We start from the raw sequence: 16,605 nt of genomic DNA, 5'->3' as shown, positions 1-16,605 counted from the left end.
AAGAAGACTCATTCCACGCTCATTGTAGGGCAGTAAAGGCTGACAGAGGTTGTTAACATCGCTATTAAAATGCAAGCCCCCTTTCAGATCTCTAATGCATTCATGTCCAGATTAACAATACCAGAGCTGATGAGGATATCAATATTATTATTAGTGCTCATTTATATATACAGTTGTGGCTTTGAAGTTCCCAGAACTTTTGGTGTTGATAAAAGTGCATGCCAGATTTTCAGATTAAAACAACATTTTTAGTGTCTTACTATTCCAAATCCCGTATCACTGTATGAATGTGTTTGCTCTTGTGGGGGAAATTTGGGCCATTACACTGAGATCGGAGTTTGCTGTTAACTAAGAATCGGTAATGACTTACTATGATTTAGATGGGGAAGCATCACTGTTGGCTGATTCTAGCAAAGCAGATGATGTAGGTTTTTTTCCCTTTGGGCTCAGTTGTTGCTCTTAAGTTGAAAATACGTATTTACAGTGTTTTGTGTAGACTATCCAAGTTTTTTGTAGCATTTGTTTTTTGCAGTGTTTGCCCTTCATGAAGTAGTAATTCCAAGTATATACCTAAATGCCTGGCAAAGCATTTGAATGGATTGCATCAGCCATTGTGGAAGATTTCCCATTTTAGACCAGGAGGAATTTGTAGGGTCAAACGCTAAACAATGAAAGAGATTCTTGCTCATTGAGAGGCCAGCTGAATCCAGTGGCAGTTTAGTTTGAATTGTAAATCAAACCTGTCATCTCCTTGTCGACTACGAAAAAGCTCTACTCGCTTAATACACCATTAGGGTTTGTTATTAGGGTTTTGTATTGTTTTCCAAAACTCTGAAGGGAGATTAGACTCTTGAGGCATTTGTTCTAAGTGAACATTGAAGCTAAACTTTGGAAAAGGAGGAACAAAAAATGATACTATTTGTAAAGAAACTCTGAAATGATTAGACAGCTCCCTCCACAATTATTACTGTATTTAACCAAAGATACGGGGCACTGGGTGTTACTCAGAGGGCCCTCTCGGGGTGCCATAAACAGTCCACACATGGTTAATAGACTGGACTCCAGTGGTTTCAGCATCTGTGACAATATTAACAGACTGAATTCATAATGAATTCATACCTTTACATGTGAAATTTAATGAAAACTAGACTGTTGTTTTCACCAAAAGCAACTTTGACTTTTTTCCATTAAACCTGGTGAGATTTCTTCTCTGGTCATAACTGGGAACAGGTGGAATTATTGGCCTGCACAAACTCTTGCCTTGCTGAAAACTTGGCTGTGGGCCGAAAAGTTTGAGGACCACTGCCTTAGGAGTAGGAAAAAAGCAAGCTGTTTGAGACGGTTTATTGTGGTGATTCAGGATTCATTATCCATCCCACAAATATTTATTGAACGCCTACTATGGCAGCTCTGTGCAGTGCAGCCTGGGGTATGGCGGTTGCCAAGCAAAACCTGGTTCATTAAAACATCCCAGCTAGTAAAACAACTGAATGGGAAATGAGAAGATGAGGCCTGACCTCTGAGGACCAAATGCAGAACAGCCTGGCTAAAATCATGTCTGAGTAATTTGCCCCCCATGTGATGGATGATAAAAGAATATACACAGGGCTTTAGTAGAAGTCTGCTTGAGAGAATAATTATTACAATGTGTGCTAGAAAAGAACCATAATAATAGACCATAAAAAGAGATCATGGCTCTTGACTAATACATCAGACCAGATCATACTGGTTGATAAAAGTAATGAAGCCTGCGTGGTAGAGTGGTACTATTTAGTAAAACTATCCCCAACACCCACACAGGAGGAATGAGCAAGGGTGTGCTGTTTATAGAGGGCTAAATGTGGGAACGCAGAGCATCAAAATAAAGCAGTTGAGGTTCACACATATACATACACCCACTCAGACCTTATTCATCACTTAAAATGTATTTTATTTTAGCAGCTGCCATTTTACCTCAGGACACTTATTCCGATAGTATGTTGCCAAAGCATTTGGTCCATGGGATTCATAGCATGTGATAAATTGGTACAGATTCATATATGTTTTAATAATAAAATAATACAATGACTGGTAACTCGGTTGAACATAATGAACTCTAAACTATTTGAAGGCAGACTCAGTAGTTGTCTAATTGATCCTATTCCTCTAAGTGTGGCGTCCAGACTATGAAGGCTCAATAAGACAGAGTAAATCTATATGACTGAAATTTTTTTTGTGACTGAATGTTGTTCAGTCTCCTATCACTAGCATCATATAATTCCATGATATTTGCTGCAGTTCGTATGCAAATTATAACCCATAATTAAGATAAGGTAGCTCATGTTGACGTTAAGCAGAATTGATAAACTTACCATTAAGGGCCTGAATTTATGGGAAAAGTCGCATTTTGGTGGACTCAGGTTTGGGATAGAGTTGTGACTATGGTAGAAGAATACTTCCTCCTCATACTGACGTGGCAAGGCTTGGTCAGTCTCTTTCTTCACTTTGGCTTGTTAATGAATCCCCTTTAAACTGCAGCAGTAGCACTTCCAATCTTGACCACTTCTATCGGTTGGACATTAATTTAATTATTATCACGAATTACTTCTTTCAGATGTAGACCATACATGTATTTATATGGAACTTTCTTGGAACATTCCCATTTTACCATCATGTAATCTTAATATCGGTTAATAATATGACTAATATTGGCATTCTTTGGTCACTTTAGCAACCAAAATTGTTAAATGATGTCCAAGAAAGACTTACTTTATGGCAACTTCTCCATTATACATGAGGAATAGTTAATATTAGAGTGAGGTTCCGGTAACACTTGTCCACAAAACCTCCCCCCACCTCCAAACACACACACTTAAATACCTTTAAGACCTTTCTCCATAATTTGGAAATGGCTCCCTAACTGATTGGTGTGATACAGGAATGAAGGAGTTGAAGATTGATATTCATACCCCCATTTAAAGGAGGGGAAATTGAGGCATGAAGCAGTTTAGTGACCTGGTAATGGTCAGGCAGATCATGGACCCAGAGACAGAAAAGTTCCAGGGAAGTGTTTTAAAAAGTTTACTAGAAAAACAAGGCATATTTAATATTAATGAATAACCCAGTTACTATGCTGTTTGTTCTATCTTGGATCAAAATCATTTTCTCAGCTTTAAAGTCACTCTTTATTTGGAGGCTTAGAAGTAAGTCATCAGAATTCACAGCGGGGAGGAGGGATGCTCTATGATAAGTGATGGCAAAATCACATGAATAATGAGATGTGAGAAGTCATTTTAGTTGCTCATGACTTTCCTCAGACAAGGGCAAGTGGAAAACTTCGGAAGATACTTGCATTTTTTTCCTTCTTCTTCTAAATATAATAGAGTAAAAAAGTTTAACCAATATGCCTGATACAGGAAAACTGTAAAATTATTCGACATTACTGCCTTGATAGGTGACTAGTCATTCCAAATGGAGAGTGAAAAGGGCATTACTTAGTGAAAATTGAGGAATAGTGATGTGAAGAGAGTTTACATTTTAAAATTTGTTTTTAATATCTGACTAGGAGTGTTATCTAAGGCAAGTGTTTTCATTTTGTGTTTCAGAAAAGTGAAAGTATGCCTCTATTTCCCAAAGAATATATGTGGATATATTAGTGTTTGGGGGAAGGCTGTAATGATGTACAAATTAGAATTGTTTTTTTTTTTTTTTTGCAAGATGATAAAGTTTTCTTGGATGAAGGGTAACTATTCCATGAGTGAAGCAGAGTTTCCTCTTTCAAGGGTGAAGGTGACTTAAGACTCCTTTGGAATAACCTACAAGTAGAATTTTAAGGAAGCACAGGACTTCCTTTCTTCGGAGACAAAACAGTAGGTTTTAGTTCTATAATGAAGCCGTGTCCCACCAGCAGCACATGGAGCTTATTTAAACTCAGTTTCAAAACTGGCAAAAAGAAAAGTATGATTTAGAAAACTCTTTAAATTGTGGAACTTCAATTGTATAGTATTCCTTATGATATTTTAAAAAAAATTTATGTTACTGTATAGATTAGTAACCACACAATCATATATATTGTACTTTTATCGGTTTGGGGGAAGATCTGCAAAGATGTTTGATTACGCTCAATTTTTGCCTAATGAACTTACCTTAGAACCTAACCCCTGCATAAGAAAAGACCATACTATAGTTTAACATATGTCTGAGATCACAACATAAGGTTTCTCCCTGCAAAGCTACCTTATTCCAGACAACTTATCTAGATCAGAGGGGCAGTCACCTTAATCTGATTTTAATTTCAAATTAGCCTGTAAAACCAAATTAATGAAATATTTAAGGTAATGCTTTTTGCATTTGCTGATTTCTCGTCACTTCTGCACAACTTGGATAGCTTTTGTTGAGGCATCATCAAATGCCTGAGATGAAAGAGAATTTAAGACCATGGCTCACTGCCAGGGTCATTTGCTAAGCTGGCTGTAGGGCTACCTTGTTCATACTGAATCTCAGTGGGGTGATCATGGGAGAATCATTTGACCTGATGCTCAGGGTTGGTTCTCACACTGATGATTGCCCAGTAACTACCCTTCTCTTGCTCTTTGCCTTGCACAGGTGGCATTTTACCTGATAATAACACCCACTAGGCAGAATTTCTGCTGCAATAGACATTGTTTTTGGTTGCACTTTGTTGGCATTTTTTCTTCAGAGTGCAGTGAATATGCACTCAAGAAAACACAGTGGGAACTTGGACTGCAGAGAGCCTAATAAACTTGAGCAAGGCAGGACCTGTTGTTCATGGTTATGTTTTTTTCATCTAATTTGGGAATTGGCATAGGAGGGGGCTCCGAGCCATTGCCTTTCTCAGGTAGAAGCAGGAGATACTCATGAATTTCTGTTTTCCTTCCTCTCTCCCCCTGACCCTTCAGATTTATGAGGAATCCAAGATGAATTTGGAGCAGGAGAGGCCGTTTGTCTGCAGTGCCCCAGGCTGCTCCCAGGTGAGTGTAGGGGGGTCCTCCACTCTGGCCTGCAGGGGATGCAGTACCTTCCCCACAGTGAGGCAACTCTCACTTGGCAGTCATGCCTGTTGTTGGCTTTTCTTCTTCACCAAGATATTCTCAAAGTCCCCCTCACCATCATCATCACCATCATCATCACCATCATCATCATCATCACCATCATCACCATCATCATCATCATCACCATCATCATCATCATCATTTTCCACTTTGACTAGTTTGAACTATTTCCCTCACAGCCTCTGAAATACATCAGTGTTGGCCATTTCCATCCATAACTTTCCCCTGGAAGCGAGCCAGCCGCATCCTGCCCACCAGATGTTCAGGATTGTTATTTCAGACAGGGGGAAAGAGGGTGCTCTTTTTGACAATAGCCACTTGAATTCTGGGCCTTTGGATTACTGGTAAAATAGCTCACCATCAGAGACTGAATTCGATTTTGTTTTGTTTTCCCGTTTGAGTAAAATAAACCCCCTATGACTCATCTAGAACCCATAGTTTTTCCATTTATCTAAACTTTGAGAGAGGAAGTTGGCCTGCTATGCTGGGTTAACCCTCTTTTAGCCTCTGATGGTTGCCATCAAGTGGATTAGACGTGAGGCTTACATGAGGTACTGTGTGTGGAGTGTTTAGTAAAGGACCTGCACGTTGTGCTCAATTGACGCCCACTGTTGCTATGGTGACTGCTGCTACTATTGTACTAGAACCCATCTCTGAAAGAAACTGGAAACATCCATCATCTAAAATCAGAATTTGACCTTTTTCCTTTGGAACAGGATGGTGACTTTTTCTACACTGGACCCTTTGGATATCTCCAAGTTCCAGTCGTTGGAAAATGACCACACATGGTGCTCTCATGCCAAGATCTTCATTTTATGGGATAAAGGACAAGCTTAGAACTCAGAGCACAGGCATGTGGGTAGTTATGCTCTCTTTCTCTGAAGTGCCCAGTAGTTTCAGGTGGAATCAAGCCCCACTCTCTTGCCTGTTTATGTTGTGGGGTTGGCAGCACAGCGTAGAGCAATGTCTGGGAGTCAGTGAGAGGTGATGTCCATTAAGGACCCTTTTCATTGTATCTCCCCAGAGAGTTTGAGGAGGGTTCTGGAAGCTTCCTGGAGGGACTATGTCATGAAAACATGAAATGTTATTGCCTCGCGATGCCGCTGTTGACATCAGCCACCAGCTGAGAAACCAGCCTCCTTTGCTTGTGTTCTGGCAGATTCTCCAGGGGCTTTTATATGAATGTTGGTTTTTACCTAATAAATAAGGAAAGCAGTAGAGAATATTATTTTGAATTTCAACTATATTTTGGCAAGCTGGTTTTGGAGGTCCTTTTGAAATAGGAAACACTGGGAAGACACAGATAGGTTGAAGTACTGGGAAAAGTTCTGCTAGACCAGGACTCTCCATTGTGAATGCAGAAAATTGCCTTATCTAAGTTAAAACTGATTTCCACTTAGTTTCCTTAAGGGGGAGTCTCAGTAGCCAGAAAGAATCCAATAACTTGAGCAGTTTGCTTTGCTTTGGCTGTAAAAATGTGACATTAAGTTTTATTCAATTTCAGTCATTCAGCACATTTTTGAGGGGCCTGCTCTGTGCATAAAACACGTGTATCCCTGCCTTCACGGAACTTCTAGCCTAGGCATTACATGTGGAACCACATGAGCAATTCATCAGTTAATTAATGAATTGCAATTTTCCATGAAGGAAGAGCACAGGCCACCCTGAAGACCATCCTAGGGGGATTTACTTTACTTGGGGAGGATAATGGGGGTGTCTCTGTGGAAGGGGCATTTAAGGGAAAGGGATCCTCAAGACACTTAGCAAAGGCCAGAGAGGGTTCATGGCAAGTTAGGGTTCCAGGAGAGTCCAGGATTGTGAATGATGGTAGAGGAGAGCCTTTAAGAAAGGGGTATTTAGCCGCATCCAGCATTTGGATAAGTCAGAGAGAAAAGAAGTGCACAGAGGACATTGGACTGTGTGGCAGAATTTCCCAAGCTTGGCACTACCAATATTTGAGGCTGAATAATTCTTTGTTGTGTGTGTGTGGGGCTTCCCTGTGCATTATAGGAGGCTTAGCAGCATCCCTGACCTCTATGTGTTAGATCCCAGTAGCGCTCCCCAGTGGCGAAAACCAGAAATGTTTCCAGGCATTACTAAACGTCCCCTTGGGGGCCAAATTGCCCCCGGTTGAGAGTGACTGCCCAGTGACTTGCATTTTGGCTTTAGCCTTGTTTCTTTTTGGATCCTTTCCCTTTTGGGAATCACCTACTTCTAAGTGATGCTCCCCCATTCTGTATTTTAGGTATTGCTCTAAGCCATCTTTTCTCCTTTTTGGAATCAGGCAGGGTATAAATAAATAAATGCTACAGACGTGTGGTCACTGGTGTCCGACGCTGCTAGAGCTGGCACAGCGAGAGGCCTGAGCAGGGGCTGTTGGGTTTGGCAGTTGGCTGTTTGCCGGCGACCTATGAGAGAGGAGTCGGGGTGGGGGCCAGATTGAGTGAGTGGGTAGTGAGGAAGTGGAGGTAGCCAGCATAGAGGAGCCTTTCAAGAGTGCTAGGGAGTGACGGGAAGCAGAGTGATATAATGGTAGCCTGAGAAGGAAGCAGCTTGAGAAAAGGTTTTTTTTTTAACATCTTTATTGGAGTAAAATTGCTTCACAGTGGTGTGTTAGTTTCTGCTTTATAACAAAGTGAATCAGCTATACGTATACATATATCAAGTCAAGGCTCGCCAGGCTGGATTTAGTCAAGGGCAAGGAGGAGTGAGCATGCTGGCTTGAAGGACCACAGCTGGAGTGCCCTTCCCCAGACTACAGGGGTGTAGAGGATCCTGTGGGGGGGGGCGATGCTCATTCCTCAGAGACAGGAGGGAATGGAAATAGGACCTATGAAGTTAATGTAAATTCTGAGATGGAGGTGATAATAAATGTTGAAGGGGTGCATTTCAAATGACCTTGAACTTCAGTGAAGGAGCAGGTCATTTCCTTGAGAAGGCTGGGTGAACTGAGGAAAGGTTTGGAGAAACATGAGACTTGAGAATTTACATAGTTTCTTGGTTTTAAGGTAAAATTCCAAGCCTCTTCCTTCAACCCCCACTAAATTTAAATGTAAAGATATATCTAAAACTTGATGTCTCTATTTAATGTGGAAGTGTTTCTTTTTCTTGATAAGCTATTATAAAAATATGAGCATCTTTCAATTGAAGAGATATTAGAATTGAGAAAGTATGGTGGTTGGCCAGTGATTCCAGGGGTCTCCTGGTGGGGTGTTAGGGAATCAGTCCATCATGGCATTTACTTGAGCGATGTTCCATAGCCTGGGACCTGCATGGAGAAGAAAAGATGGCTGGGAATTGGAAAGGGGAGTAAATATGAATTATGAGTGCTTGCGCTGTGTTGGAAGTGATGGATGGATTCCCCTCCCACCCCCTTTTTCCCTCATTGGAAAGAACCTTTGCTCTATTAGGAATGGCCTATAATACCTGGGAGGTTTTGTGTGTGTGTGTGTGTGTGTGTGTGTGTGTGTGTGTGTGTGTGTGTGTGTGTGTGTGTGTGTGTGTGTGTGTGTGTGTGTGTGTGTGTGTGTGTGTGTTACGGCTCCTTATAAGTTAGCTTTGTCCCAAAAGTGAGGAGAAACAAGCTTCTCTTGCTCTTTCTGATCTCACAAAGTCCAATGTTAATTTCACTGTTCCTTTGCCCTCTGCATTTACCTCGTTTTAAGTTCCAGTGGCCTCTCTCAGCTCTGTATCTATTGCAGACTATACCTTTTGGTTATTTACAATTTGCTATTTTCCTACCAAATAAAAAAAAATCACAGATATCCTGTATTGTCTTATTTGGAAGGTAATTATAATTAATATGAGATATCATGGAGATTATTAGTAGTATATAATAAGTATTCTTGTTTATATTCTATTTTAGGTTATTATTTTATGGAGCCAAAAATGGCTAACAAAATGACTGCAAATGAAGGCTATTCCCATGTTGTTTTTTGGTATATATTACAGAAAAGAATTATAATAAGGCTTTTGACAGAAAGACTACGAAATTCAACCTCTGTGTCTAAGCCACATATGGTAGTGTCACTTATTTGATGCAGTCATTCTACTATAGTGTTATAGAGGACCAGATGATCCTGCAGGAAAAACCCACATGTCATGAAGACTTCTGTGTATTCAGAAATCTGGCATGATCTGGCATGTGTTGCAACTTCTGTACTCTCCAATTTATGTTATACAAATGACAAAGAAATAAGTGATATTTATTTGAAGAACTACTTTTAGAATATTGCAAAGGATTTAGCCCAGTGAATCCCCTCATTCCCGTGAATACAAATTATGCTGTTTGCAGAAAAGATTTCTACCTTAATATACAATGGTAATTGAAATTTATAATGGCTAGCCTGAGGAGCTGGGACGCTCTGAGAGATTTTCTAGATTGTCAAAGATTCGGAAATATTCAGCAGACTTTATTGTCTTTTGTTGAATTTTCATTTGACTTTGATAAAGCAGATACCCTGTTAAGTTCAGTTATTAAAACATACCAGTCTGAGTCAGGATAGGCTGGGATTGCTGCAATAACAAATTAGTTCAAAGCTTCAGTGACTTGACACAACAAAGGCTTATTTCAGTTGCCCAAGCGTACATTTCAGTTATAGATTGGCAGGATATTTTTCATAATCCTTCAGAATTCAGAGATGCTCTTCGTAATTCTTCAGAGATTTAGGATGATTGAGGGGCCACTATTCCTTGTATTGTGAATCTCTTTGCTAAAAGGGAGAGGGTCTTGCCCCAAGAAATAGATGCTCACATCTGGATGACGTGTCACTTCCATTCATGACTCAATGGGTAGAACTACTCACATGGCCCCACCCAACCACAAGAGGGCCAGGAAATCCAATTCCACCATATGACCAGAAGCCAGACAGCTGAAAATATTTGGGCGCAGCATTTTTGACAACCATAATATCATTCCCTGAAAATTAAAAATAAAGTGTTGGTTTACTACACTGCATGGAGTATAGAACACTCAAAATAATTTGCTGTTACTATAAATCATATGTATAATTATAATTAATGAGATAATCAGTGTGCAAGGTCTTCATAAACAGAAACATACTATGCAAATGTCATGGGGTACATCTGTAGATATATATGGCAAATAATTAAGCGTGACGTGTAGTTCTTTTCCAAAGTTTGACATGAATGCATATGTGGTTGCGTAAAATAATTTGTCATTTTACTTACCATGCTTTCACACTTTTTCAGAACTAATTTTTTGTTTTCCTTGTCATGTTTGCAGTGCTGAATGAGTCTTTTTCTCTATGATGGTGAAATATATATTACAAAACTGAATAGCTCCTCTCCCCTCTCCCTTTTTTTCTATTTGTTTGACAGCGCTTCCCAACAGAGGACCATCTGATGATTCATAGGCACAAGCATGAAATGACTTTGAAGTTTCCCTCAATAAAAACAGACAGTATGTTATCAGGTAAGGAGCCATCAGGCAAAGACGCTTTGGGTGATCCAGATCAGCCTCATGTGAGGTACTTGTTCTATAGAATAGGATGATTTCCACTGGCAAATTCTACACCTTGAAAATTTATATTTCTAAAGTATAGCTGAGGCTTAAAATAATGGTAAGCAGGAATGTAATCCGCTAATGTAGTGTTCACTCAAATAATTGGAGAGCTCTGACTTCTTGTTTTCTGGAATGTGAAATATTTATTACTATGAAACTTGGCTCCATGTAAGGATTTTTTAACATCACATACCTGTAATTACTCAAGCAACAGATGTTAATTGAGCATCTGTAATGCACACTGCACTGTTCTGAGTGCTGTGGAGGTGCGAAGATTGATATGATTACTGTTTTCGAGGACATCACAATGTGTGTGTGAAAACTTAGCTAAAATAGAGGACTGTCCATGATATATATCAAGTGAGCATTGTAAGGAAAAATGCTATGTGGCTTTAGCAGAAGGAGCTCTCTTTCTGGACTGAGCTGGTCAGTGAAGGTTTCCTTAAGAAATAGTACCTGCTTCATAATTGGGAAATTAAATAAGATAATGTGTGGAAATACAAGTGCTCAGCAAATGTGATCATAAATAAATAATAATGATAATCCATCAATTAATTTCCATTCTGTCCCGTCTTGAGAGGTAGTGTGGTAAATTAGAAAGAGTGCAAGGAGTAAGGAAACTTGAACTCTAGCCTGGCCAGATGACCTTGAGCAAGTTGGTAAACACTTCTGGGCTTCAGTTTCTTTTTCTATTAAATGGGAATGATTTTATCTGCCCAGTCTATTTCACAGGCTTATTGTGATCCAATGAAAGCATGTAAGTGCAAGAGTTTCATAAACCCTAGCAGGGCAATTGAAGCATTTCCTGTTGCCTTTCTCAGGCTAGAAATATTTCACTCAAGCCACTGTCTCCCTGGCATCGTGAAAGAAATAATACGCCCATGAACATGTTTTAAATGATATCAGAAGAGAAACTGACTGCACAGGCAAAACTGGCTCGTATAATTGAGCATTTCTATGGCAGTTAAATTTTACAAGTATTTTTTTTTTTTGCTGTACGCGGGCCTCTCACTGTTGTGGCCTCTCCCGTTGCGGAGCACAGGCTCCGGAAGCTCAGGCTCAGCGGCCATGGATCACGGGACCAGCCGCTCCGCGGCACGTGGGATCTTCCTGGACCGGGGTCCGAACCCGCATCCCCTGCATCGGCAGGCGGACTCTCAACCACTGTGACACCAGGGAAGCCCTACAAGTATTTTATTATCGCTCTTATTAGTAAATACCCTAAGAGTTTTTTCAGACAGATTATTATTACAACCCACATTTTACAGATAGAGATGAAGGGGCGTGGGAGAGGGAGCAACTTTCCCAAACTCACCAACAGGGCAAAAAAATAGGGCCCTTGATCCTGCAGTCCTAACCCTCTGACTTGCACCAGCTACTGCTTTGTCAGGCTTCATCAGTTTATATGTATGATCAAATACTCCCGGTGATGGGACTGTCCACAGGTCTTCACTGTCTGGCCCGTGACTTGTTAGTGGTGCAGATGGGCTGTGATTTGCAAGACTCTCGTGTTCAAAGGCAGCTTCTTCCCTTCCCTCCTCTACCACCTCTCTCTCAGCCTGTTTGTTTTTATTGAACTAGATGGCTCTTCAGAAATAACTTTGTCTTTCCTTAAGTCTAGAAACAGAGATGCAGAAACTCAAATTTCTAAGAATTACGAAAGCCTAGAAGGGTTAGGAAGGGTGTTCTGTTCTTTTGTTTTTATCATTTATTACGTTCTATAGAGTCACACGTGGTGTAACCTTATAGTTTAACGATGAACATGTATAGGAAAGTAGCAAGGCTCTAGACTGTGGAATTCCCAATATTTCAAGTAATAAGTTCACCCTTTATTTCTCCCAAACAGGATCCCTAAAATAGGCTGCCTGGGGGTAGGGAAGTGGGAGGTGAGTGTGAAGGAATGGTGATTATGTAGCGATATGATCACTATAGAGGTAAGTACCAGCATAGTATCTCTCAGGTAGACTGCTGGGATGGCCCTACAGGGAGCCCCATCCAAAGGTCTGAAAAAAAGTAGCTAAAGATGTGGGAACGTTTCTATAGATTTCCTGTAGGTTTTTGATGAAACTCTTGAAGGTTTTCAGTAGTTCTTACCAGATTCTTATTAATTTGTTATGTCAAACTCAGAATAAGAAAATGAAGGGAGAAATAAATGAGGAAGAACAGCATGAATGATATAAGGGCATATTTTATTTTGCTTTCTCAGGTTTTATATTGAAGCTGGTATGAGGCCATTTCATACTCCCAATGAAATTAAGTGCTAAATTTTTTTAAACCATTTTTTAATTGTGAAGGATAGTTGATTTACAGTGTTGTGCTAATTTCTGCTGTGCAGCAGAGGGACCCAGTTATACACAGATATACATTCTTTTAAAAAAATATTCTTTTCCATTATGGTTTATCCCAGGAGATTGGATATAGTTCCCTGTGCTAAATTTTTAAACTTGCTACCCACTCTGCATGTTTGTAGTCTCCTAGAAATTTCTTGCTGGAACAGAATACAGAGCTGTCCAGTCCAGCTCCAGAGGCTGAGGTGTCAACTACATGTCATATGCCAGTGTTGTCCACACTGAATTGTAATATGCTATTTGCTGAGTATTTGTGCTTTGCATTTTTTTTCCAGGAAAGTCTTTAAAATATATTTATCTCAAACATCATTTCAGTTTTAGCATATTAGATTGTGATTGTCAATATGACTGAAGTTTTATTTGTTTGTATCTTAATTTACTCAGATTTAAATTTATCAAAAGCTTCAGAATCTGCTTTTATTAAAAATATGTTCATTAGAATTTTATTTCTTAATGTATCTTAAACCTATTTTGTGGCCTCTCATGAAGATGAATAATTTTGTACAGCTCAAAATATAGTAACAATAAAAATAAAAATAGTATAAATCAAACCTTAAATCAGAAAGCCTCATCAGGGCAAAAATGTTCAAGGCTATTATTTTTTTTCAAGCAATATTTGGTCTATTTTTTTAAAGCAATATTCAATTACCCAAAATTTCATTTCAGATGAATTGGAGTTTAACATATATTAAGGAGATAAAGTATAGTAGGTATGTTTATTACTAATTTCAGGGTGTCTAGCTAACCTAAATTTTGGAAAATCACTTCATCCTTCTTTAATTGCAAATATTATAGTTAGGGAAGTTATTAAGATATCACACATATACATTTGAGGGGTAAATGTCCAAAGAGTTGTAAGATCTGAAATAATTTTATAGCTTTGCCATAAAGTCCATTTTATTTAAGCCAGGTAGAATTTATTACTCAAAATGACTGTAAATAATCTTTTTTTTTTTTTTTTTTTGTAAATAATCTTTGACATGCCACAAAGCAGGATAATAAAAGTGACGGTCATGGTGTTTTATTAACATTAGTCTGCTCTTACTGATAGACAGTAAACATAAAACCCCTCCTTCTAAAGGGACAGTACATGTCCCTAGTAAGGACATGAATAGGGGTGGTGGTGTTGGATTCTGAGGGCAAAGACTTCCATTCCCTCCCACCTTGGTCCTTCCATCCTTATTTGGGCTCTGTGGTACATTTCCAGTGTCCTGATGTGACGAGGGGCATGAACCTTTCCCTTCAACTATTCTCCGTCTGATAGAAGATAATTTCATGGTGAGGGAAGTTGTGATAGCAAAGGTTTTTAGGTGCCAGTTTTGAAATGAGAATCCATTGAAGACAGTATACGTCCACATACAGGTTGCAAAATTACCAGCTACCACATGACACCAGATCTGTTTGGCTTGCAAATTATGATCAAATTTCAGTATTAGAGACAAAGAGGATGGTGTTTGGGTCTATTTTAATGGTATTATGTCTAGGTATCCAGAAATTCCTAAATCTTGCCCTATCAAACATCCCCACCCCCACTTCTTTACAGGGTTCCCAGGGTCTGTACAGGAAAAAAAAAAAAAAAAAAACAGAATAGGAATCAAAGTACAACTTTGTAGTTGAACAAATAATAAGCAAATAATATACTAAATGAGAACTCTGTGTGTGTATGTTGTGTGTTGGGGGAATACGGTAGAAATATTGACGTAGAAGATGACTGATTTTGCTTCATGAAAGGGAAGATGAAGTTCAAGAGTACTGCAAGCCTTTCCCAAAAGATAAAACCTGATCCACACTCAGGTGGGAAACCTGAGAAAGGGACAGGGGACCATGCCTTTAAATGCCTAGTCAATTCCCTCACCAGACATCACAGCCCGATTAATGCTGCAGGCAACTGGGCTGTGCTTAGAGAGAAGTTAGGACAGGCACCAGCTGAGGTGTGGGAAGAGGGTCTGAAGTTGCCCCTTCATCACCATTCATTTAGTCAACAAACATTTAATGAGGGCCTGCAAGGATCCTATTGTGCTGGGTGCTGGGGATGTGGCATTGAACCAGACAGATGAGTTCCCTCTTCTATGGAACTGATTATATGCTGTTGGGGGTAGGGAGAAAGAGAGATAATAGACAAAAAACCCAAAAACCAACAAAACCAAAAATCCCCAGATAAATAAACAAGAAAATATCAGTTAGGGAGAAGTGCTCCGATGAAGATAAATCATGATAATGTGACACCAGCGGCCAGCAGGCTCCCCAGGGGAGGTCAGGACAGGCCTCTTCTAGATGAGTGGCATTTCAGCCAAGACCTGATGTTCAGCACTCCAGGCTCAGGGGTTCTTCGTCCCTGACCTCTGAATATGATGGGGCTGGAAGTGGTAAAACCCCAAGACCAGATGCAGTGCAGCTGACTGTATCTTGCGCTGACACATGGAAGAGAGGCAAGAGAGACTGGCTTCCTCATCCCATCTTCCTTATCACCGTCTGATGCAGAGCATCTAATATAAATGACAGTATAGTCCTTCAGAACCCAACTGAGACCTGGACTAGGTCTAGAAGTAGGGCCTATCTCTAGTTCCAGACTCTAAACCTAATACTTACTGTGGAGAAAGCAAAATGTTTTCAATGAAGTAGAACTTTTGTCTCCAAGAGATTGTTTGTGATCAACCAGACAATCTCAGAACCCGAATCCATTGCTCATGGCTCTTTGCTATAAACCCTACTTAATAATCCAAGAGTATTTTAAGGGAGGAGCCAGAGGAAAGGTGACATATCTCACTCCAGATTCTTTTTGGAATGAACTGGGATATAAAAAGTAAATAAATCTCTGTCTCTGTCTCTGTCTCTGTCTCTCTTGTGCGTGCGCGCGCGCACACACACACACACACACACACACACACACACACACACACATACACGCTAAGTATGTCCCATACTTAGCTTCTTTCTCTTCCATTGATGGTAAAGTTACATAGTGACTTCTCATTATGGAAATTAATCAGATCTTTATGGAACAGAGGGTGGTGGAGATGGCTTGCATCAGAGGGCAGCATGATAATAGAAATAGCTACCATTTATTGCCTTATCTTATGCCTGTAATATTCCCCCTGCTTTATATACATTGTCATTTAATCCTGGCCACTTTTTTTTCATATGAGTAAACAAGATCAAGAGGATAAGCAATTTGTCCAAAGTCCCTATCTGTCTATAATTTTCTCACTGTACACATAGATTTGGTGAGGTACACATATTATTTTTAGTATGTTTTGGCCTTAGATTTCTGTTTGGATATAAATCTATGAACTGATTTTTCTTATATTATTGACTTATCCCTTCAATACTCATCAAATGGAGAGACTGGTCAAACATTTTTAGAAGGAGATTGTAGCAACACATACGAACCTTCAAGTTGCGAACTTTCAAAGATGCAAACGTTCGTTAGCGTGTCCAGTCACATAAGTTAGTTCACGTTGTCACGTGAGTGCATGTGGTTGTGCTTTAGTGTAGTTTACTGTACTGTGTTTGTTTGTTTTTTATGTATTATTTGTATGAAAAGTATTATAAACCTATTACGGTATAGTACGATATATCCGACTGTGTTAGTTGGGTACCTAGGCTAATTCTGTTGGACTTACACGAACGCACTTTTGGCACAGAACTCTTTTGTATGTAGGGACGTACTGCATTGGCATTT

The 16,605-nt window shown here is 39.7% G+C and overlaps 1 protein-coding gene across 4 annotated transcripts in view; it reads left to right on the top strand.

Moving 5' to 3' along the window:
• The window catches only part of CREB5 (cAMP responsive element binding protein 5), a 410,470-nt gene that overhangs the window by 69,786 nt on the left and 324,079 nt on the right, over positions 1 to 16,605 (top strand). For all 4 annotated transcript variants that reach the window (XM_082661374.1, XM_082661372.1, XM_082661373.1 and 1 more), the window contains exons 2-3: positions 4,899 to 4,970; positions 10,392 to 10,485. In XM_082661374.1, the coding sequence (XP_082517500.1) occupies positions 4,917 to 4,970; positions 10,392 to 10,485 (148 nt within the window). In that variant the 5' untranslated portion in view covers positions 4,899 to 4,916. The remainder of the gene's footprint in view (positions 1 to 4,898; positions 4,971 to 10,391; positions 10,486 to 16,605) is intronic.

The sequence above is a fragment of the Grampus griseus genome (genome assembly GCF_964374135.1).
Source record: "Grampus griseus genome assembly, chromosome: 9".
Classification (NCBI taxonomy): Eukaryota; Metazoa; Chordata; class Mammalia; order Artiodactyla; family Delphinidae; genus Grampus; species Grampus griseus.
This window is presented reverse-complemented; position numbering and strand designations above follow the sequence as displayed.